Source organism: Zootoca vivipara, chromosome 3 (genome assembly GCF_965207765.1).
Source record: "Zootoca vivipara chromosome 3, rZooViv2.hap1.1, whole genome shotgun sequence".
In the NCBI taxonomy this organism is placed as follows: Eukaryota; Metazoa; Chordata; class Lepidosauria; order Squamata; family Lacertidae; genus Zootoca; species Zootoca vivipara.
This window is the reverse complement of record NC_142586.1, coordinates 36,646,734-36,672,128: the sequence shown is the minus strand read 5'-3', so window position 1 is coordinate 36,672,128 and position 25,395 is coordinate 36,646,734. Positions and strand designations below refer to the sequence as shown.

The window sequence follows — 25,395 nt, the reverse complement described above, 5'->3', positions numbered from 1 at the left end:
TGAAATCATTGTCAGGAATACAATGACACTCGTAAAGTAACATGAACTTTTGATATGATGGATATATAATAGATAGATTTACAGTAAAATATGCTGGAATAAAACTTAGAAATGGAACCCATGAAGGGATGGAGGGAGGTCTGAAGGCTCGAGAGAACCTTCTTCTTTTTTGGTTCTTTTTTTGTGTATAATCTTTATGTAAAACTAATTTTTAAAATATTATTTAAAAAAATGGAAACATACCTACAAGAATGAACCTTACTTTTTGAATGGCTGTAGTACAGGACATGGTGAGTACTGTACAGTGATAGCCAGGAAGCAGCAGGGAAGCAGCAACAGCACTCTGATAGAAAACTACCCTAAACACACATTTTGTGCTCTTGCACAAAAAGCTAGCAATAACTCAGCAGACTTTCTTCAATCATAGGCGGCAAGGAGCAGTTTGAAATAAAATGTTGGCTGCCCATTTGTTCTCCAAAGATATATTGGGATAGCTTTCATTCTTTTCCCATACTATCTAACATCTAAACAAGCCAGTCAAGGGCAACACAGCTGCGGTTCAGATCAAGGTCTGTGTTGCTTTATTCTATTCCTTATATTTCTGATTAAGTGAGCTATACGTCACAAAAAAATGTTTTCTCTCTCTGAAAAGCAAACCAGGGTGAACAGAGTCCATGGATTTGTGCATGCAGTATCCCCACGCCCCACACTTTCTATGTGCAGAAGGTTGAATCCAAATTCCAACCTCCACAAATACAAAGGCTGCTTCCGCCTGCAGTGTTGATCCCGTAGAGAGATCCTGCTGGCAAGAGGTGGGAGAGAGGGGTCTTTTGCCAATTCCCTCTCTCTCCCCCGCACCCCCTTGCAGCCCTAAGGATCACCTTCCATGCTGTTCTGGAGGGGCTGCAAGAAAAAGAGGAAGCTCGTTCTGAGCCAGAGTGATTCAAACTAGGTTTGGGGCTCAACTTTCAAGCAGAGTCTGGCTCACAGGACAATATGCATCCTGTCTTCGGATAAATATAGCATATGGAGAAATTTTCAAAAAATAAATTTGCAAAAATTTGCAAAAATTAAATATCTGATGGGGAAATAAGTACATCTGGCTAGCCAAGCCAGGTTTTACAACTTTCACTTACAATTATCTTCCACATCCTTCTTACTGTCTTCTTCTGCAGGAAAGACTTGGTTGATAGCAGCCTGAAAGGTCTGTAATTGAAAAAGAAGATAATGCTGGCTTCAGCTATCAATTAAGAAGATATATGAAGAAACAATTTACATGAAAGCACTTTATTTAAAAACTGAGCTGCACAGGGGAGAGGGGGGAGGTTCAGACATACCCAGTCAGTTTTTCTGACACACAAATTTTCCCAAAATGCTAATACTATTCAAATATCAGAAATACAATAAAATAAATCGGGGAACACTACAGATTGAGGCTACTGCATTTATGTTAATGGTCATGAGTTGCAACCTAGGAAGTGTGGCAAACATATGGCAGCACATGGCTTAGTCCCATCTAGATTGGATTATTGCAATGCTCTCTACTGGGGCTTCATCTGAAGAGACTATGGAAACCTCAGTTGAGCCAGTGTGCATCTGCAAGGATGTTGGAAATGACTGACCATTGCTCCATATTACCTTCCTTTGTCCTCCTCAAGCTAGGCAAACCAAAGTATCTTTCTTGGATTTCAAACATCCTGAATGTTTCATTTAACTGAGCAGCAAAACTGTTATATTTTGCCTACGTCTACATCTGACTTTCCAATTTGTGATGTTGCAGGTTGGGTTAATAAAGACTTTAAATGTAATTCAGTCTTCAGAAACATCCCAGTTAAAACAAACTGCAACCATGACACCACCGTATCAAATATTTTGTCCACTGCGGGTTATGCACCTGACAACAAAAAAACTGCTAATCATAACATTTGGTAGCCCCCAAACCCTTCTACTCATACACAATGTTTTTGAAACTGCCTTTCTTTAGAGCAGCCCACACCACCTCTGGAAGGATCTCAGCATGGCACCCCATGGGTGCTAGAAGCTGCTACCAGAAAGGACTAGTGTCCCCTTCCCGTTGTGCAAATTATACATGTTCCATCAAAGAGAAGAGAGGTGGGAAGTTTATGTAGATGACATTCTTTGCAAACTTGTTGGGTCAACCAATTTATTTTAAACAAGCAATTACACGTCAATGGAGACATTTAAATAAACATATGGTTCTGCTGAGATCAAAAGAGGATCAGTTTTGTAGAGAAGAAAGCAGACGGCGGAGGGGGATAAAGAGCTCATGCTAAGTAAGACATATAGACAGTCAAAATATACTAGATCCCTTAGCATACTTTTTAAACACATTTCCTAGATTACACATGTATATTTGCAGTGCTTGAGCATGTGTTTTACTTCTGTGTATCAGTTGCCCCTCTCACCAGGGTACAGCTTTGCTGAAAATGGTTTTCAGACACCTCACACCTGAAATTCTTTGAAAAATAATTCTTAAGAAGACATTAGAATTAAAATAAATTATAAATAAAAGGCGTCACTGTCATCCACTTATAAAGTGATATCCAAATAAAAATGTTTCACAAGGCTTCACAAGTTGATGTAGCATACCCAAACTTAGCTATGACAAAGTCCCATTAAAATAAATGGGATCTAAGCTACGAATGAATATCTCATTCTATCCCATTATCCGAGATCTCTTGATTTCCAAAAACATAACCCTTATCCGCAATGCTGGTTGGGATTCAGCCCCCATGTTAATCACATTAATTTTCATGGAGAAAAATGAAGTTTAATTTAATGTATTACCAAAATATCACGCAACATTTATATATCATTTCCATATTTTCCATAAACTGCTCCACTTACATTATCTTGCAGCAATCCTTACAATAAACCCATAAGATAGATTAGTATTATTTACCTGCAGAAGCAGGACTAAGACCAAGAGAATGGCTTGCCTTAGGAGACCTAGTGAACCTAGTCCTACATGAACTCACAGAAACAAAATGGTTCCTAGTGTGGACTGCTTTGGTCTAATTTGAGTGAGGGAAAAGTGTACTAACAGCTAAATAAGGCTCAAATGTGGACAAGCCTATGTCTCATGGCAACACCTTCTGGAAGCCTGCATTTACTGAGAAATAAATTGGACATATTTACAACACCCTCAACTTTTTCTGGAGTCAAAATGAGAGTACCACTAAACATTTTTATTTTATTTTTTTAGAAAAAAGCACTGATTATGCCTGAGGAAAACCCACCAACTTCCTTCTCACTGGACTTCCTCCTTAGGAGATATACCTAGCTTCCCTGGCAGAAGGAAGCCTGTGGCTTCACCTCTTGACCTACAACTAGGATTTCCATCAACCATCAATGTGTTATTATTTGTTTTGGAGTCTTACATTCCAAATTTAGATATACAAAGGGTAAAAATAAATAAACCTATAACCTATTGATTTTCTGTACATTGTCTACCTGTGCCTCATGGATTCTTTGTGAGTCACGCAACAGGAACAGTTGCTTTTTTATATTAAAAAAACTGCTACAAAGTAGCAACATTTTCAAAATAATAACCACATTTATTAATAGCATTACTAACTACAGGGAACTCTATAGACATTATTTTAACCGCTGGCCCTTCAGATGTTGCCAAATTACAACTACCACCTGCCCCAGCAAGTGTGGTTAATGGACAGAGCTGATGGAAGTTGTAGTTCGGCAGCTTTTGGAAGGCCCAAGATTCTTCTAGTTGTATGACTGCAGCTGAAAATGGCAGCTAACTATCTAGCTTCCCCCAGTAACATCTAGTTACAGTTAGGTAGCCGTGTTGGTCTGACGTAGTCAAAACAAAAAATAAAAAAAATCCTTTCAACAGCACCTTAGAGACCAACTAAGTTTGTCATAGGTATGAGCTTTTTCCTGCAAGACCAACTGCAGTCGTTAACAGTCGTCAACAGGTTTACCACTCCTATCAGCCAATCACCCATTCCCACCACCCTTCTGAGTAATACCCCTCCCCACCTTCTGACTATACATAAGGGTCTGGTAACTTCTGTTTCAGTGTATCTGAAGAAGTGTGCATGCACACGAAAGCTCATACCTATGACAAACTTAGTTGGTCTCTAAGGTGCTACTGGAATGATTTTTTTTTATTTTTTTGTTTCCAGTAACATCTAGTGCAACTTGCCTTGTGTTACAATGTCACAACTTCCCACGTCTTGCACCATCTACAAACGATGGAAGGTGAGGGAAATCCATATTGTGGTGTCACAATATAAAGTAAGCTGCACCGGGCATTGAGTCAGATTCAAACTTAGTTAGTAAACTTTGGTCCTAATGTAATCAATCACACTTAAAATATGGCTAACTTGATCCACCGATTTCAATTGCGCCTAAGTTTGGTGCAGGACACAAATATTTTGCTAGAGTGGCTTTGCCAGTATGCCCCACCCAAGAGGCCCTGCTGCCGTCACCACCACTCCATAGTGATACCTCACTTATTGAACTCCTTGCCATTGGACGTACAACTGGGTCTCTCAATATTGTCTTTTAGGAAACTTTTAAAGTTGCATTTATTTCTTTGGGCCTTTGGAGGAAGTTGAGGTATTAGGGCTGTTTTGAATCCTTGACAGTGTCCTCTGAGGTCACTTAATTTTAATGTTAAATTCAAGGAAATTTTAATTTTTTCTGTAGTTCTGTTGTGTGGTTTTATATTATGATGCACACCACTCTGCAGTCTTCAGATAAAAGGAGGTCCGCAAATAAACTACTGTAACAATAATTTTTATTACTACTACTACTGCTGCCAATATTATTACCACCATTACTAGTTAGTCTGGACCCAACCCATAATGGGATAGGAATGAGCAGAAGCATGGCCACGGTTTTCATTGTCTATTACAGATTTACAGCAGAGTCTAGTTCAGCCTGTAATCTACCCAGAAATAAAGTAGCTCCAGATCCCAGATATATTCCATGCATAAATTGGTATGAAACATGACGTTTGCAAAGTATTCTTACAGAGAAAATTAGCCATATGAGTAACAATTTCACCGAACAAGTATCTCTTACAAACTAAAATTAAATACATCGTGACAACTAAAGTCTTGTTAATAGATCCATCTTAGCTTTAACATTGAATGAAGTTACCATAACAATTTAAGTAACAGCAATAACAAAGGTGTAACCCTTCTGGTTTTCTGTGGTCTACATCCACTTTGCCTCTGAAGAGGTGCTGAACCTTAAACAGACACATCAAAATCATTGCTATGTCATTCTCAATGAGCCTCTTACAGCTGTTGCCTCACAATCCAGCAGATTCTCAAGTATTATTGTCTCCCATGAATGGTGCTTAAACATGCTGAAAAATCCCAACAATTGCTCATACAGCAGCGATTAATCTCAATTTTCTCAAAGAAGTATCCACAATGATTTTCTAATGGATAATTTAAGACAGCTCACCTACATTTTAGGTTCCTTCAACTAGAGAGCTACATAGATTCATAGAATTGTAGAGTTGGAAGGGATCCTGAGCACCATCACTATTACATCACTATTGATGTTGCTCTGACCTTCCAAGACATGCTAGTGTCACACTAATGCTTTCAAAATCAAAGGATACTATAAAGTACTGCTCTTCCAGAAAATGTAGGTCTTTCACTTGGGTGGGACGTAAGATTGACGACAAGAATACATTCAAGATTAAGTTACCAAAAAGTGCATTATAGTAACACTTTGTGGCTGCTTGTTATATCTCATAAGAGACAGAAACATAACATATTGGCCTGAATAAGCCTCACTTTTTCCCCAAATTCCGACCGTGAAAAGTTAAAGTGTGGCTTATATTCACGACATTACGGTATGCAGCCAGGAGCATGGGGCAAACAGCGGCAGGAGCGTGGCAAAGCACATAGTCCCCCGTCCTCTCCCCCAAGGCCGGGAAGGCAGTGAGAGAGGAAGGGGAAAGGCCGCCAGCAACACAGCATGGCTCCCTCCCCCCCCCGCCCAATGCGCAGCCAGGAGCGCAGTGAGGAATGGAGCGGCTTATATTCGGGAGCGCCTTATATTCGGGTGTGGCTTATATTCGGGCCAATACGGTAGGTTTTCCTGAAGAATGATCAATCACCTGAAAAAATCTGGATCTTGACCAACTCACCCAACCACAACAACTTCCAGTTCAAAACTAGGTACATGATAAGCATAGCTGCCAAGTTATCCCTTTTTTACAGGGATTTTCCCTTATGCTGAATAGGCTTCCTCGCGAGAAAAGTGAAAACTTGGCAGCTATGATGATAAGGCAGAGAACTTTGATCAGAGTAGGAGATGCAGAAAGAAAGCAGTGTACAGTATTTAAAAAGTCCCCATATGGCATAGTACACATTTCCTACTTCTGCTTTCAGAGGCCTCAACAGAACTGTGTACTTTGGAATACTCCCCCCCCCAACAGCAGGCCACAACACAGATCAAGCCACTGAGTGAAGTTTCAAAGGCAGTTTGGCATCCCAAGCCCATGTGTCACAGGAACAAAGCTGTAAGTAGGATCAATATTCCAAATTACTTGACAAACAGCCTCACCATCATTGCATACACCTTCTCTTCAACTAAAACCATTTCTTTTTGGAGACACTTACCTTGCCTTTTTGATTTAGAGGTTCAATAGTTAAGGTATCAGGGCCAATATCCACAATCAATCCCATCTGAAACCCATCAGACGCGTGTGGAGCCCATACAGGCTTCCCGTCCTCCATTTTGAGGAGCTATTTTCTATAGAGAGAAGAAGAAGAAGAAATGAAGGTAAGTCAATCAGCCATCCAGTAAGATTCTTCGTACAAGTTTTGCACTGCAGATATATTCCAAATATTTGGAGAAAGAAAAGGTCTAGGTCAACCACTTCTTAGGAAAAGTTATACTAACTCAAGAAGCATGTGCTGATTTCAATTTCCCAGTTCTCCAAACACACAAAATAAGGGGCTACAACTGAGTTGAGAAATATTTAATAAATATTTTTGCATTTATCAGACCCTGAATAACGACTGGACTCCAAATCCCTGATGCTGTAGAGTTGCTAAAACTAAGGAGGTATGAATTTGATCAGTACCCTCAATGAGAGAGCCATGCTGTTTTCAGTAATATTTTCTGAGGAAAGGCTATGGATTGTTCTCACACTTCAAAGACTAAACTTTGTTCCATTTAGCAGCGTAGATCCTATGTCTTTTAAATGTTGCAGTGCTTGGGGGTTTGTTTTGTTTTTTAGTTCCTGTTTACTTGACTTTCAACACATGTGGGCATTACACCCACAACTTTCTCAGGGACTGGAGACAGTAGGCTAACAACCACAAGGCTAATTCTACAATAAGACAGATAGAAGATAGATAGAAAGTGTGAATATTATATTGAAATCCCAATACATTAGGCAGGCGTTATTAAGGTGCTAAATGTTGAGAATGAAATCCCTAACAGTCTAGTAGAAAAAAGTCATGTTGAATAGAAATATTGGGCTTCTAGTCCAATAACAATACTTCCGTTTGTTTCTTGAATGAAGCAACTGTAAGGGGCAGTTGCGACATAAAATTGATCTCTTTTTATTTAAGCATGGTTCTATAAATTTCTAACTATGTATAGCATTGCATCATATCATATCCATTTTGGATCAATATTACCCAGCTTAGCATTAATCTAATATTCTTGGTAAGCTATTTGTCAATTCACATCCACACTATTAAATACAAAGCGTCCTGCAGTAAGCTTCCATTGGTAATTAAATACACCCAAATCTCCGCTTTGTTGTTGTTTAGTCGTTTAGTCGTGTCCGACTCTTCGTGACCCCATGGACCATAGCACGCCAGGCACTCCTGTCTTGCACTGCCTCCCGCAGTTTGGTCAAACTCATGTTCGTAGCTTCGAGAACACTGTCCAACCATCTTGTCCTCTGTTGTCCCCTTCTCCTAGTGCCCTCAATCTTTCCCAACATCAGGGTCTTTTCCAAGGATTCTTCTCTTCTCATGAGGTGGCCAAAGTATTGGAGCCTCAGCTTCACGATCTGTCCTTCCAGGGAGCACTCAGGGCTGATTTCCTTAAGAATGGATAGGTTTGATCTTCTAGCAGTCCATGGGACTCTCAAGAGTCTCCTCCAGCACCATAATTCAAAAGCATCAATTCTTCGACGATCAGCCTTCTTTATGGTCCAGCTCTCACTTCCATACATCACTACTGGGAAAACCATAGCTTTAAGTATACGGACCTTTGTCGGCAAAGTGATGTCTCTGCTTTTTAAGATGCTGTCTAGGTTTGTCATTGCTTTTCTCCCAAGAAGCAGGCGTCTTTTAATTTCGTGACTGCTGTCACCATCTGCAGTGATCAAGGAGCCCAAGAAAGTAAAATCTCTCACTGCCTCCATTTCTTCCCCTTCTATTTGCCAGGAGGTGATGGGACCAGTGGCCATGATCTTGGTTTTTTTGATGTTGAGCTTCAGACCATATTTTGCGCTCTCCTCTTTCACCCTCATTAAAAGGTTCTTTAATTCCTCCTCGCTTTCTGCCATCAAGGTTGTGTCATCTGCATATCTGAGGTTGTTGATATTTCTTCCGGCAATCTTAATTCCGGCTTGGGATTCATCTAGTCCAGCCTTTCGCATGATGAATTCTGCATATAAGTTAAATAAGCAGGGAGACAATATACAACCTTGTCGTACTCCTTTCCCAATTTTGAACCAATCAGTTGTTCCATATCCAGTTCTAACTGTAGCTTCTTGTCCCACATAGAGATTTCTCAGGAGACAGATGAGGTGATCAGGCACTCCCATTTCTTTAAGAACTTGCCATAGTTTGCTGTGGTCGACACAGTCAAAGGCTTTTGCATAGTCAATGAAGCAGAAGTAGACGTTTTTCTGGAACTCTCTAGCTTTCTCCATAATCCAGCGCATGTTTGCTATTTGGTCTCTGGTTCCTCTGCCCTTTCGAAATCCAGCTTGCACTTCTGGGAGTTCTCGGTCCACATACTGCCTAAGCCTGCCTTGTAGAATTTTAAGCATAACCTTGCTAGCGTGTGAAATGAGCGCAATTGTGCGGTAGTTGGAGCATTCTTTGGCACTGCCCTTCTTTGGAATTGGGATGTAGACTGATCTTCTCCAATCCTCTGGCCATTGCTGAGTTTTCCAAACTTGCTGGCATATTGGGTGTAGCACCTTAACAGCATCATCTTTTAAAATTTTAAATAGTTCAGCTGGAATGTCATCACTTCCACTGGCCTTGTTATTAGCAATGCTTTCTAAGGCCCATTTGACTTCACTCTCCAAGATGTCTGGCTCAAGGTCAGCAACCACACTACCTGGGGTGTATGAGACCTCCATCTCTTTCTGGTATAATTCCTCTGTGTGTTCTTGCCACCTCTTCTTGATGTCTTCTGCTTCTGTTAGGTCCTTACCACTTTTGTCCTTGATTATGGTAATCTTTGTACGAAATGTTCCTTTCATATCTCCAATTTTCTTGAACAGATCTCTGGTTTTCCCCATTCTATTGTTTTCCTCTATTTCTTTGCATTGCTCATTTAAGAAGACCCTCTTGTCTCTCCTTGCTGTTTTTTCTCCGCTTAACAAGCAACTTTTTTTTTCTTGTCCCTTTATGCAATATGTCACTGATTTATTATGTCAGATCTACATAAGGACTCAGGCCAAGTGATCATAAGCATGTGTGACAGAAAAACAGGTATCATATTTATGCATCTAAACTATTTAGTATGCTGATCCAAAACATATTTTATGACGGTAATAAAAAAAAGTTCTGTCTACTTAGAACTTCCCCTTCACAAACGCTGCTGAAATTTATGGAATGCATCAAGTGAATGTTGGTGGACCTTTTCCAATGTTTGATGTTTCTCAATTCTATATGTCTAATTTGCAAGGGCAAGGTTTTATTGGTAAGTTCAGCGACTCAGAGAGAGAGAGAGAGAGAGAGAGAGAACAGGTCCATTCTTCAAAATGAAAAAATGTATACAAGTTATAAGAAGACACTGCAATGCAGATGGGCAAGTTTGCCTCAAGAAGCATTCAGGTTGTTTCTGAAGTCCATCCCTTCTTTGATTTGTTCCTCCAAATCTAAAAGGCAAATTGGGATTTCACAAGAGAATTTTCCGAAAGTAAAACTGGCAGAAAAAGGAAATAAAAAGCATTCACCCTTTTACCACACACACCGAGAACTGTGCGCTTCCCAATTGCCTCTTGGGAGACTATTACTGAGGTTTCAAAGGAGCAGCTGTAACATTTTTGCACACACAGCTCTTGTACAGAAACATGACCTTCAATTCAAGGAGTTTTCAATGAACTTCTATCCTGGCAATCCTCAAACTGTTTTAGAATAGAATACTTTATTACAGTCAAAGACCAGCTCTTATAACAATCCCTTTGGAAGAACAGTTCCAAGGAACATAACATATATGTGACACTTTATACAACAATAAAATTGATATTTATAAATGCAATGTGCACGGGAGTACTTAAAACTTAAATCTTAAAATTTAAGTGAGAGTATTTACTTTCTTGGGTTCCATGATCACTGCAGATGGTGACAGCAGTCACGAAATTAAAAGACGCCTGCTTCTTGGGAGAAAAGCAATGACAAACCTAGACAGCATCTTAAAAAGCAGAGACATCACCTTGCCGACAAAGGTCCGTATAGTTAAGGCTATGGTTTTTCCAGTAGTGATGTATGGAAGTGAGAGCTGGACCATAAAGAAGGCTGATTGCCGAAGAATTGATGCTTTTGAATTATGGTGCTGGAGGAGACTCTTGAGAGTCCCATGGACTGCAAGATCAAACCTATCCATTCTTAAGGAAATCAGCCCCGAGTGCTCGCTGGAAGGACAGATCCTGAAGCTGAGGCTCCAATACTTTGGGTACCTCATGAGAAGAGAAGACTCCCTGAAAAAGACCCTGATGTTGGGAAAGATTGAGGGCACAAGGAGAAGGGGATGACAGAGGACAAGATGGTTGAACAGTATTCTCGAAGCTATGAACATGAGTCTGACAAAACTACGGGAGGTAGTGGAAGACAGGAGTGCCTGGCGTGCTCTGGTTTATGGGGTCACGAAGAGTCGGACATGACTAGACAAAAATACTAAGCATGGGACACGAGTGGCGCTGTGGTCTATACCACAGAGACTAGGGCTTGCCGATCAGGAGGTCAGCGGTTTGAATCCCCGCGATGGGGTAAGCTCCTGTTGCTCGGTCCCTGCGCTAGCCGACCCAGCAGTTCGAAAGCATGTCAAAGTGCAAGTAGATAAATAGGAACCGCTCCAAGTGGGAAGGTAAACGGTGTTTCCGTGCGCTGCTCTGGTTTTCCAGAAGCGGCTTAGTCATGCTGGCCACGTGACCCAGAAGCTGTACGCAGGCTCCCTCGGCCAACAAAGCGAGATGAGCGCCGCAACCCCAAAGTCATCCGAGACTGGACCTAACGGTCAGGGGTCCCTTTACCCTTTACCTATACTAAGCATGCATACAACTGTTTTCATATATAGCATTTTTTTCAAATGTTTGTCATTTTTGTATATGGAATTGTTTCAAATTGATTTATATGTGGACCTGTTTTTAACTGCTTTTACATCTTTATGGCTTTACGGCTGTAATTGTTCATTTGATTGATAAGTGCATTTCATTGCCCAGGGACTTTATCGGAAAGGGCAGGTAAGAAAATACACACACACACACACACACACACACACACACACACACACACACACACAGCTTTTAAAATAATTGTTTAGGGGTACTCTCTCATTTTGACTGAAAGAAAATCACCATTTTATAGTTCGAATTGGGGAAAATAAATACATTAAATGGACAAAAGTACAAAGATTCACAAAATGTTTAGAGGCATGCGTACCCCTGCATACCCCCAGAAAAAAGCACCTAAAAATACCCATAAATGTACATATTCACATAAAGGCAGAGAATTCTGAACAGGGTGTTGACAGGGGATTTTACACACCGCCTGCCAATTTGCACAGACTCCCAAATGGAGACTACATGCCAATCCCAACTTTTGGATTACACTGCCCATGACCTTCATGTAAATGTGCCACAGCCTTTTAACCACATTGTATTAAAACTGTTTTTGGATCTTGCCCCTCTCCCCCATCCTCAATGGTTGTTTCATTCTTCTGATTCCCAGCTGTGGTGACTTCTTTGTCACTCAAAAACAAAACCCTATTGTAAGTTTTGTGTGTGCGATGAAACATTGTCACCCAATAAATCTGTTAGAAAATATTCTACCACAAAGTGCCAGTCATCAGTCATAAAAGCACCTCAATTACCTCAAAGTAGTTTCCTTCCTTTTATTATTATTTTTTAACCTGCAGCAGTGCACAAATGTAGACATTATCGCTAGGCAATAATGGAGTCAGCTACATTGGACAGGAAGGGCTCACATATCCTCCCTTTAAAAAGGCCTGTCAAACAAGCAGATTTTTCACTCCTACGTGTAAGGAGAGAGACATAACAGGCGTTGAAATCATACTGAGGTGACAGGAGTCAAGCTCAGCTTGATCAGAGACATTCCCACAAGAGTGGTGACAGTCGACAACAGTCCCTCAACAGCAGAGGTGGAAAGGGAATAAGGCTGTATTTGCTTCTAGAGGAAAGAAATCCTGTCAAATAGCAAAAGCATTCTGTGAGGCAGCTGCCTCAAGCAACGCACGTTAGACACTATTTAATATGCCTCCCCTTATTTAATTGAATTTTGCATTCTGGTTTTTACCTCAGAGGGCAAGGCAGCTACCATATGCATTTTCTTCATCTCAGGCATTAGAACGGGCTTGGGCTGGTCCTACTGGGCTGAGGTGAACAGGAATATAGGCAGAACTGGGAGAAACAGGTGCCCCAATGTTACCATGGTTTGAACATGGCCGCTGCATCGAAGGAGCCATTGAGCGGCATCAAGTCGTAACTGCCACAGCCTCTGGGAAGAGGCTTCAAGAACTGTGATCTCCAGTACTCTGGGGTTGTCTATAAATTTGGAATCTAAAAGCCATTCTACACATTCCCTTGCTCCAGTTCAGATGGTGACTCAGAGATGATTGAGAACCAGGTGCAACTGTCAGCGGCTCACGTGTGGTCTTCCCCTCTCCTCTTTTGCTCATGTGGACAGGAGAAGAGCCAAAGCTCCTGCTTCCACTTTTGATTAAACCAACTACCCCTTACATATGAACTGGGGGAAAGGAAAGCGGAGCACACAAGCCCAAAGCTCATCGTAGGTCATTCAAATCATCTAAATGTGGAACATGTGGCTCTCCAGATGTTGCTGAGCTACCACCTCCACCATCCCAGATAGAATCATAGAATCAAAGAGTTGGAAGAGACCACAAGGGCCATCCAGTCCAACCCCCTGCCAAGCAGGAAACACCATCAAAGCATTCTTGACATATGCCTGTCAAGCCTCTGCTTAAAGACCTCCAAAGAAGGAGGCTCTATCACACTTCTTGGCAGCAAATTCCACTGCCGAACAGCTCTTACTGTCAGGAAGTTCTTCCTAATGTTTAGGTGGAATCTTCTTTCTTGTAGTTTGAATCCATTGCTCCGTGTCCGCTTCTCTGGAGCAGCAGAAAACAACCTTTCACCCTCCTCTATATGACATCCTTTTAGGCATCATTAGGCATCATTAGGCATGTGTGCTGAGGCTGATAGGAGTTGGAATTCAACAACATCTGGAGGGTCACAGGTGCCAGACCCAAGCCACAGAATGAGGTGATATGGTTGCAGTAGTGAAATTCTGCCTCATTTCAGAATGCTGATGGGTTGTGTATGATTATTTTAAAATGTTTTCCCAGTCAAAAAGAAGTACTCTGCCTATAACCAATAGATCAGGGAGGAAAGCTTACAGCAGTCCTCTCCCTGCTAACTTACTACATGCACAGTTGTTGTTGTTTTTTTAAAAAAAGAGCAGTAACACACACAAACACAAACACACACAAAATGAATCTCTGCATACACAATTTGGCACTCTACCATCTCATTCTGCATTATGTAAAGTTCTAAGCAGTGCTGGATTTCTGTATGGGCATCTTCCCCAACTCAGGGCATAAAATAATATGGAATGTATAGAATCCCTGCTGCCAGACCACACGCAAAAAAAAAAAACAGAGATGCCTGCATAAGCTTTCAATCCGTAAATGGCCTTATTAATTGCGAGGACAGAAGAAAGACTTCAGCTTTTGCCAGCAAAACCAAAGCTTGCGGAACCTTAAGAATTAAACATGAGCACTTTTGTCCACAAAATGAAAGTTTGTGGCTCTACACTGTGAAGTCAAGTCCAGTTTATGTTAACTCGGAAGCCTTCAGCTACATTCCAAGCAGTTCACAACACCCGATTATCCTGGTCATGTGTGCAGAGCAACATAAAGCAAATCCTTTTGAACAACATCTGTATTCAGTCAGACCTGGCCAGCAGCCATATTTATTTCTTTATTTAGAACTGTACAAATCAGATATAAGCCACATTTTATGTAGGTTGAAATATATTCAATTCATTCTTAACTTTGGGCTCCACTTTTTATCCAACCTCCAAGCAGCCAGTAGCCACAGTAGCTCCAAGGCTGCAGCAGAGGTCAAGAAGCAAGTTTTTACCACTAACTAAGTGCCTATGACAAGTTAACTGGCTCCTAATTTTTGCACACACTAAAAATCCAATGCCATGAATGGTAATGGCTCTTTAGAAAATTGAAAGTGTATTGGACCTAAAGAGGCCATGACTTTCACTAGCCCCTGATTTATTTTTAGCATACTGTACTTGGAGAACAACATTCATTTCGGACAACCACGAAAACCAAAGGAACATTGTTACCAGGGCACACACTGCCATTTCTCCAGATGTTCAAGTAGGCTGCACAAGCAAGCTACCCTGAAATTAAAATGTATACTCTCTTAACCACCAGGCCTACAATAAAAGGTCAGTCAGTTGTCTGAGGAAGTAGCCACTTCTAAAATTCCAGTTCCACAGAGTAGGAACTTCAGATCTTGAATTCATTTGTTTACTCAAGAGACTCCTTTTTCCCCATTGACAAAACAGACTACTGTACCGGTATGTCTTTCCCTGATGCCACATTTGTGTCCAACAATCGAGCTATTATACACTACTGAAATTAAACCAGGGTGTTTGCAATGGTTTCTTATTTACTATCAATTCAACCTAGTGTGAGGATATTTTTGTTTGCACCTCAAACTGTGCCTTTACACTCAGTAGAGTCATAGGAGTTTATTTTATGAGTTTACAGAGCTCTTTACATGGCTGCTATACATCCGGAATTCCCCCAACACAGCTGAGATTTGTCCATCAAAAATGGCGTCCAGGTGGAATGTTTGAAAAGCGGGTGTATGGCAACCCATATAGGAATTGTGGTTTTGTGGTGTGCGTTGTTGTTTTTTGAGATTCCCTTAAATAAAATAGGTTTTAAAACTTTGTTTTTGGAGGGGGGAGATTTTTTTAAACCACAACAACAAAAAAGCAAAGCTCAACAACTTTTGTGTCCGAATTTTCACATTTTGAAATATGGTAACCCTATCTTTTACAATATAGAACTTTTCAACTACTGGAACCTATACGGTTTCCTTAATTTGTTTTTAATAAATTAATTAAGGGGCCTGTGATTCTTTTTTTTAAAAACTGCACTGCTGCCAGTTAATATCTCTAATTTTGTTTTGAACTGTATTGTAGTTTTATGATACCTTGTATGGGGTGTTTCCCTAATGGTAACCTATGATTAACTTTATAAATTTATTTATAAAACAAATATCAAACATAATTCAGTATTAAGCATGTGCCACAATACTGTGGTACAAATATGCATCTATCATAAGCGGTTTTCAGTTTTGATTAGTTATTCATAACTTCCGGCAAACACTAATAATTTGGATGTATTTCACTACTGATCGCTTTAGATGCAATTCTATGCGTCTGCCCTCCAGATGTTCCCATGCCCATCAGCCACAGCCAACATGGCCAATGGTCAGAGCTGATGGTAGTCTAGCAACATCAGGAAAGTCACAGGTTCTCCATTCCTATTTTAAACCTTGATAATTCCAATGCATGTAAATATCTGAATCACTGAAAATGGAGTTGCACATGTGCCCGCTAATCAGCAACTCAGTGAGAAACAGCCAACAAACAGGGTGAACCAGTCAAATTTCTTTGAGCCTGTTAATTAAGAATAGTGTACTGTATAGCATTATCCTTTGAGAATGAATTCCACATGTAATTGCATATTATATGAAAAGTATACCTTTTCACTGCTTCAAACACTTATCCTGTCAAAACAGGATAACATCCCTTGGATGTTCTTGGGCTGGGAAATAGCCTGCACCTCGGATAAAGGCATTATGGTTTGGTTTTGGTTTTATTTAAAAATGTTTCTAAACAGCTTAAGATCTTAAAAACCTCTAAGCGGTGTACGCTTTGCACAATATAAATAAAGTATCCATTAAAACAGAAATACAGCCTAAAATCGATAAAACAACATGAAAGCATAGAAAAGCAAATAAAACAGATTTGGGAGTCTCATACACATAAATCAGGGTGCAATTTTATGGGTGACAGGAAATCCGGGCAAAAAAGTAAGTCTTTACAAGATGTCTGTAGCAACTGTTTCACGTATTGCAGGGGAAAGGACATTCCACAAAACAAGGGCAACAGCAGAACATGCCTGTTCCCCAGATGATCAAAGTGAACTTGCAGGTCTACACAGGGAACGTTGGTCTTTCAGGCAACCTGATCCTAAATTGTTCAGGGCTTTAACATGGCTTACAGATGATTGGCAGCCAATGCCGTTGCCCTGGCACAGGTGTTTCGCTCAACACCCTGGCTGCAGCTTCCAGACCAATCCTAAAGGCAAGCCCCACATAGAGTAGTCTAATTTTAAGCTATCCCTAGCCAGGAAAGGGCATAGTTGGCACACCAACCTAAGCTGATGATAGGTGCTCCTCACCACAGAGGACACCTGAGCTTTCAACAGCTGAGAGGGACCTAGGAACACCATCAAACTATACACCTGTTCTTTTGGAAGGAGTGGACCCCAGGGAACCAGGCAGAGGGCCTTCTCGGTAGTGGTGCCCACCCTGTGGAACATCAGATGTCAAGGAATAAAACAACTACTTCTTCTATAAAAAACTGTTCCATTTGTTTTGACAGCAGGCCACCTCAATGTGTGTGAGAAAGATAGGTTTAGATATGATTTAAAGACTGTCTACTTTTGTTCTTCAACTCAGTGGACCCGGTGATTTCAGACTGTTTAAAATGGTTGTTTGCCTTAAGGCTTTTAATTGTGGAACGAAGAGTTCTCAGAATTGAAGATGCTGGCAAAGCAAGAATTGTTGGGCTCACTGTCTAAATGGGTGCAGAATCATAAAAGACCATAATTTCCCATAGTGCAGAGTGTTTACGGCACTGATATTTCCCACATCCTTGGGGACTCATGGAAATGCTAGAATAGTTGGAGGAATTAATAGAAAATATTTTGGGGACATTATTGATGCATGGGCACATGTACACACCAGTTGCATTGTTGTATAATTTTAAAGCCTTTCCCCCTTCAGTGGTGTGTCCTGAGATTATGATGATGATTATCAGCAAGCTTACATATGTGGTCTCAGTTGCCTGTAGGTAAACTCTGCAGTCAGGCTCCTAAGATATTATGTACCTCTCCTAGAGTTGAATTCTTAATCAGATTCACTTCAGAATAAAGTGAAACTTCAGGTTCAAAACAGACCCTATCCCAGATATTTGTAACTTAGTACTCTTCCTCATCCTACACTCTTAAAAGGCACTTATACCTCTATCCCAGCTACCAGCTCGATTTAACAGGCTCCAAAACATTGAGCTAAGTTGTATGTACTGTATACACACCACACATTTTAAGAAGTTTTTTTTTCTTAAAAATGTTTAGGGGTGACACTCATTTTGCTACTCAGATTGAAATATTGCCCCTCAATGAGGCCAAACTTAAGATTCACAAAATGTTTAGGGGTATGCATACCCCTGTGCCCCCCCCCCAGAAAAAAGCACTGGATTTAGAACACATGACTTCCCGTAAAGAATTATTGGAACTGGAGTTTATCCATTGCATACCTACAATTCCCAGCATGGAATTCCCTGGGGGAAGTCATGTGCTTTAGATGTTTGGTGTGTATGCAGCCATACTTTAGTCTACACTTAACTTTCACCATGGGGTCTGCATCCTTGCCGGAAGTGTTTCCCTGCCCAGTGCCAAGGTGTAAAATGGAATTCTGTCCTCTTCCTGTTACTGACATGAATTGGAGACAGGCAAACTCGCTGCATGGTGGGCTGCAAGTCATGTGGTGACTTTCGCTTCATAATTAATGTAGTTAGTGAAGAGCGACACTTTCCACAAGAATGTGGTGAAGCAAACACTTAAAACTGGGTCACAGGCTGGGCTGCTGAAGAGACGAAGCTCTTTAGTTGGGAGTTGTTGGAGCGACAGTGCCTTGAGATGACCAGTCACCTACCATATGAGATCTGAATATGCATAGTAGAATTTTCTGTATGTGATCATTCCATTACTTAAAGCCAAGAGCTTTTTACTTTTTACTCGGTGCAGCTTGAAACCTAAGCAGCACCTACTGTGTTTCTCATATTATAAGACATGTCTTATATTTATTTTTTCCTCAAAAAAACACACTATGGCTTATTTTCAAGGGATGTCTTATTTTTTCCTCCTCCTCCTCCTGCCATGGCCAGCATTGCTGCTACGCCTATCACTATGTCTTATTTTCGGGGTATGGCTTGTATTCCTTGAATGCTTAAAAATCCTGCTATGGCTTATTTTATGGGTATGTCTTAAAATATGAGAAACAGGGTAATAGAGACCCATTTGAATGCTTCGTGCCTCTTCCTGTGTTAGGGATCTGAATAGATGCAGACTCTGTGATGGACGAGTTTTGGAGAACTTGAAAGCTTGCACCCTATGGTGACATTTTAGTCGGCCTAATAAAGATATTCCGGTAATGTGGATTTTGGAATGTCTGTTATAGGCCAAGGTGTCTGTGTTTACTTTTTTGCATTACCATTTATTGCAGGCATCTCCAAACTTCGGCCCTCCAGATGTTTTGGACTACAATTCCCATCATCCCTGACCATTGGTCCTGTTAGCTAGTGATCATAGGAGTTGTAGGCCAAAACATCTGGAGGGCTGCAGTTTGGGGGTGCCTGATTAATTGCCTACCATGTCAAGTCCATACCTGCTTGGAAGAAAACTATATGCTGCCACTGGGGCTGTTATTGGTACAGTTCTATTATTCAAAGTCTTTGTGTCTGATTAGGCTTTGAGACTGGCAGATTTCTTCATGAATGCCCAACCCACAGGCTTCAATGAGATTTACCCTGGTTTCTCAAGTCAGTAAGGAACTGCCTGACATAATCCAAAAGTTATTCTGTGAAGAGACTTCTCTGGGCTCAGTCCTTCATTCCATGCATTCAATATTGACCTTTGGTAAAAAACAGTGATGTGGTTGGTGAGATTTGTAGATGGCATCACCCTGGGAGGTATTTTTAATTCATAGCAGGAGTGGCAAGCTTATGTAGGTTAAGATGGAGTAACAGAAAGATAGTGAAATCTTGTGTAAGAATGTATATTGTGATGGATTTAGGGATTCATGGTAACCTTTGCTTTTTGGTTAGATCTGCTACCTGGGAATGCAAGGCTATCTGATAACTACTCATGTGCTACAGTGGCAAAAAGAAAAAAGGCAAATGTAGCATACTGGACGCAGTAGAGCATTAAAAAAATGTTCAGATGCCAAAGGCTGCAATTTGCTGAGATTTGTGTGCAGGAATGAATTCTCTTGATGTCATGAAATTACTGCTTGTAGTGTTACCAAACGGATGTGCAAGTAAGCGCCAATTTCCAAGGGGAATGCATTGCTATGATTTCACTCTTGGAAAGATTTAAAACCTCTTCCTGTTCATTATACAAAAATTCTTTTAGCTGTGGGAAGATAAATAGAAAGAAGAGGGTATGAGTTGTACTATCACTCGGGCGATAGCTGATGTGGTGCCCTGCAGATGTTTTTGAACTCTAGCTCCCATCACTCCAAGCCAACATGGCGAATGGAAGGGAATTATGGAATGGAATGTTTATAAGAGCCAAGGTAAGTTTGTGCATGTAGTTCACTTAATTCCCAAGCACGAATTTCTACATGGTTGCAGCCCATGGGATCTATAAAGGTTTTTTTTACAACTTACTTTTTTATGCCATAGTATACTTGACTTTCTTCAGCAGTGTTTTATTCTGGATTTTTTTTAATTTAATTTTTAAAGTAGATTATAAACTGCTTTGAGATATATTTCTTTAAAATACAAAGTGGTATAGAAATGAAAATGAAAATGAAATTTCAGCTTACTATAATTTAAAACTATGCTCCTGATCAAATCGCCTTTCAACTCCCATTATATGCCCCACTCTCCTCTCCTTAGACCATTTGATAGACCAAGTCAGTGGCATTAGATAAATAATTCAGTGCACTTTTAATAAATGTTTGATATTAGAGCTAGAAATTGCAGCCACAACAGAAATTCACTTATTACTTGCAGTAGGATTGCTCAAGTCTTAGGATAATCCAAGACACCCTACTAAAAACGAAACAATAACGTAAGTAATGAAAGTGTGCATGGTGAAATAATATATGAAGGGTCGATATTTGATTGAATATGCCAGTACAAAGATACAGTAGTGTAAGATACAATGAGATAATGCACAGAAGTAAATAATCACATATTGTTTTCAGGGTTTCTGCCCACCCACGCCCTGACAGTTCACCAGCATCAAATCTATAACTGCCTCTTATTTGTGCTAGCTCTGGATATAATAGACACATAAAACAAACAATGGAAGAAGCATTCCCATATAGCAGGAGGAAGAACATTCCAAAGGGCAGGGGCAACAGCAGAAAAAGCCCGTTTCCGTTTCACTGCCAAATGACAGTCCAAAGGGCATAGTTTGGCCAATGTGGGCTCCTCTTGCTCATGTGAAGTGAAAATAGATGGAAGTGCCTCTGAGCAGGTAAAGAGTGCAATTCCCTCCTCTCCAAATAATTTCAGCACACGTTGGGGATTAGGAAATGAGGGCATCTTGTTCCAAGGGTACTTTTTCAGCTCCATTGCCTCCTTTTTTAAAAATAGAAATCGAGCATTTACGGTATATAAGCACACTTTTGTGTTTGCTTTGTTAATCTTTTCATTAAACCGGCAAGGGACGGGAAGTAAGTCACCGGTAACTATAGGTTTGTATGTGTCCGCAGATCCTAATTGGCTGCTTCTAAATGTAGTCCTCATTGTGAGCTCGCCAAAAAAGTGCGAAGTCATTTAACAAGCAGTATTCCTAATCGCATGGGTGTCCGGGTGATGCAACCTCTTTCCTGTAAGCTGCTCTCTAAAGGCCACTGTCACACCTGCAAGACAACGCCTACGAAACATGCCACTATTGTAAGCAAGCTCATGTGTTTACTGCGCTAATGACTATGTTGCTAATGCTAGTGTTAACCCAGGAAGCTGTGTTGACTTATCTGTGTTAAGGCATATCCCGCATCTGTGAGTTGCAGATACAGTGAGGCTGTGAAAATAGTCAATTTCTCTTCAGTCACGTGCTTAAAGCACAACATAGAGAAGATTACAAGAGAGAGTTTCCCCCTTGCCTTTTGGATTTCTATAAAAGAAACCTAGTTCTTTGTCCAGGTTTTCCCTGACCACTAAATTTAGTTATTGAAGCTGGATCCTACATTTGGTCGTTCTGACTTGTATTTTATCTGCCATTATAGATCATGGCGACCCAGCCAGTTGGGTGGAGTATAAGTAAAAATTGAATTATTATTATTATTATTATTATTATTATTATTATTATTATTATTATGTTGAGGCTAATTGTTTTATGTTATTGTTTTTATATACTGAATTTTTCACATCACTTAAAAGAATGTTTTCCTTAATATTAAGCTGGTTATAAATGTTCTTAATAATTTAGCGCTGAGCCGGCACCAAATACACATACTAAGGCAAAAGGAAAAGGAAATTAAGTTCTGGAAAGACGGAAAGGAAACTAAGTTCTGCATTTACACACAATTATTGCAGAATGTGTTCAGTTGAGAGCATCATAATGGCCATGGTGAAAATCTTATTCTTCTTTTTTAAGGAGGGAGGGAAGAGACACCCAGAACTAAAAAGATTGCAGTTGGTCTTGACAGCAAAATATTCAAAGAAATAAGTGGGGGGCTGGGTGTCTTCTACACGGAGGAGGAGAGCAAAAGGGAGGGGCATGATAATAACGTCCAAATGTGTATATATAGAAGGATGTCAAAAGTTTCCAGATGCCATATGGAACAATTAGCAAGGGCCCTACATAGGGTGGCCATAACATGACTCAGACCATGACACCTACATTCCATTCAATGTCAAACAGCAGAGGCTGGAAACTTCAAGGCTGCTTTCCCTTCTGGTTAACTTTACAAAAGCCATGCCAGAGTTCATGGACGCCATTCCAGCCAGGCAAAAACACTCAGGGTGGGAAGTGAGGATCGTGGCCTGGGAAAAGTTCCAAGGGCCTGACAGAGAGGGCTGAAGGGGCACTTTTGTCCCAGGGACATGAGGTCCCCAACCCCATTATACAACTATTCTACACCCACAGAAATCCATGCCGCCTCATGGTTGGTGAGTTAAAGATTGTTGCAGAAAGGGACTGCGGGAAGCCGCTGTAATTCCTGTCAGTGACCAACCTTTTGGCAGGCTTCCACAAATTTCAGCTGGGAGGGAGAACCAGTCATTATTTGCGTCACCATGGACTTTGCTTCCCTAGACTCCACTTGCACACACAAAAGACTTGGGAATCCCTCCTTGTACTTCTAAGACTCTCCAAACCCCAATGTGAGGTGAGAAACTGAAACCCTCTTCCTCTGTTACCCCCGATATCCTGGGAGTGTGCAAAGAACTTAGAACAGATGCAGGGACTATCCAGAACAAAATAAGACCTCTTGTGCCTCTGAGTTCTCTGTGATGTATGAAGAGCCTACAAAAGAGAAGGGGACTCTCATTTCATGTGATCAACCAAGAACTGTGGTCACCACTAGTCATCTGCAAAACCCCTGGCAAGCTGGTAGCCGAGGGACAGTTGTTTATTCAAAGTGTACATTAGACTGTGTCTAGAACAAAATGGAAAAGATTGCTTTAAAAAATAAGCGTGGTGTGTAATCATTTTTAATTATTCCACTGCTATCCCAACCCAATTAATTGCTTGCTGCTTTTATGCTTTCCCCAGAGTAAAACAGTGGCTCTAGAACCTTTCTCCAAAACATAATTAGATCAACTGCTGTCAGTCACCGCAGCTTCTCTGTGTTTTGTTATTTGCTGCATTTAAACCTATTATCTTGTTAATCCATTAGGGAGGAGAATAAAGCCAAAATAATTCTTAAATGTGCTTCAAACAAACTTAAATGGCTTATACTTGTTAAACTGGAACCTTCTATGGCTATAAGAGCACATTCACAACCCCCCCCTGGCCATGAAATGTTATTTAAAAAGAAAAAAGAAATTTAAGTATCATTTCCCTTCCATCGCCAATACCTAGCTAACAGCTTCTCATCCATTTCAGCTTCCCAAACGTATTTGTTAAAATTACCCAACAGCCCTAGAACAGAGCTGTGGAAGCTTTGACCTCCAGGTCTTGTTAGACTAAAACTTGCATCTTCCCTGACTATGCTTGCTGTGTCCACAACATTGGGAGCAGAGGTAGTCGATGTGACATTCTCCAGAAAGTTTTGACTACAACTCCCATCATCCCTAGCCAGCATGGCCAATGGCTAGGAATGACAGCAACTGTAGTCCATAATTTATAGATGACACTCCATTGGTTATCCCTCATCTGGAGGGCCAGGGCAGCTGAGAAGTCATTCCAATATTTCATTCAAACTTTTAAAGGTATCCTCTAGAAAGAAGTCTCTCTTATAAAACAAACCTTATGAAAATATGACAAATACACTGCTGGGAAAGGGAGTCAGGTCCAACACTTACTATAAACTTTATGTGCATTTTCATATTGTTATCTTATTATATATAATTTTGATCTTCTGCCATGCATGGATGTTGTTTGAAACACTAAGCTCCTAAACATTCAATTCTTGGAGGAGGTTGCAATCTCAGAAGACAAATCACCACCCAAGCCAAAACTTGTATCCACATACTGTACAAACTTTCAATCTTCTTACATTTGCTGAGCAAAACTCTCTTCACTATCACTCTGAGAATACACAGCTATTCCCAACATATTCTAAGAATATGACTTACATCCTGCAATAATTACAAGTCGTTCATGATAGGCAACAAGACGCAGATCAATTCAGACATTCTAGTCCCACTTACACAAGAAAACCAAAACAAAGCTATTAACGTAAGTAAGGATCACCCAGTGCCTTCGTTGACACCATAATAATGGGCCTAGAGCTTCCACCCACTCATTGTGACTCAAATTACCTATAAATGGCCACACCCTTTATTAAAAGTAAAGACAGATCAGAGGGTAGTGAGACAATTATTTTTAACTCGTGAATCTATTAGAGAAGTCATTTCCAAGGTATTCATTTCATGCTTATCAAGAGTCACCCCAGTGGACAAGCTGCCCTGACATACAGCTTGTCTACCACTATCAGTCTTCCTCGACATTGTGGAGTCTACAACGTACAGCCACCAAGAAGCATTGGATGTGTTCCAGGATGCACAAGGTAGCCCAATGCCTAGGACCATCTGGACACTGAGGAGTGGTGGCTGGGTACTGATGAGTGGGAACCGGGAGAAGGGGTGTTGTTGGAGATTGACTTGGAAGAAGGAATCAGTGATCTGGGGAAGCCTGTAGCAGCCAGGAGATGAGAGTCAGAAGCAGGAGAAGCTGCAGTATTGAAGAGTGAAGAACAAGTGCAGGAGTTTGGAGAGATAGGTCAGCCTGGTATAGTCTAGGGCAGGCATCCCCAAACTTCGCCCCTCCAGATGTTTTGGACTACGATTCCCATCTTCCCCGACCACTGGTCCTGTTAGCTAGGGATCATGGGAGTTGTAGGCCAAAACATCTGAAGGGCTGCAGTTTGGGGATGCCTGGTCTAGGGCTTCCTTGCCTCCTCCTCCTGCCCCCACCCCTCCTGCTCCACTGTCTCCCAAGACCATAGAAGACTGAAGAGAGAGCAGCAGAAACAGGTTACATGCAGTTGTAGTCTTCGCCTGCTTGGGTGGGGGAAGATATAGAAGCTGAGGTTGGTTGGAGGGGCTCTCTGTTGCTGCATCTGCCTCAGCAGGTGCACACCTAGGAGTAGCTGAGAGACAGAGGACTGATGGACCTGCCTTTTCCTAACTTGTAAGTGTGCTTTTA

The 25,395-nt window shown here is 40.9% G+C and overlaps 1 protein-coding gene across 7 annotated transcripts in view; it reads right to left on the bottom strand.

Moving 5' to 3' along the window:
- MYO6 (myosin VI) overlaps nt 1-25,395 on the bottom strand; it is a 104,327-nt gene that overhangs the window by 61,752 nt on the left and 17,180 nt on the right. For all 7 annotated transcript variants that reach the window (XM_035109562.3, XM_060272551.2, XM_060272552.2 and 4 more), the window contains exons 2-3: nt 6,630-6,762; nt 1,137-1,206 (exon numbers count right to left, since the gene is read on the bottom strand). In XM_035109562.3, coding sequence (XP_034965453.2) covers nt 1,137-1,206; nt 6,630-6,746 — 187 coding nt within the window. In that variant the 5' untranslated portion in view covers nt 6,747-6,762. The remainder of the gene's footprint in view (nt 1-1,136; nt 1,207-6,629; nt 6,763-25,395) is intronic.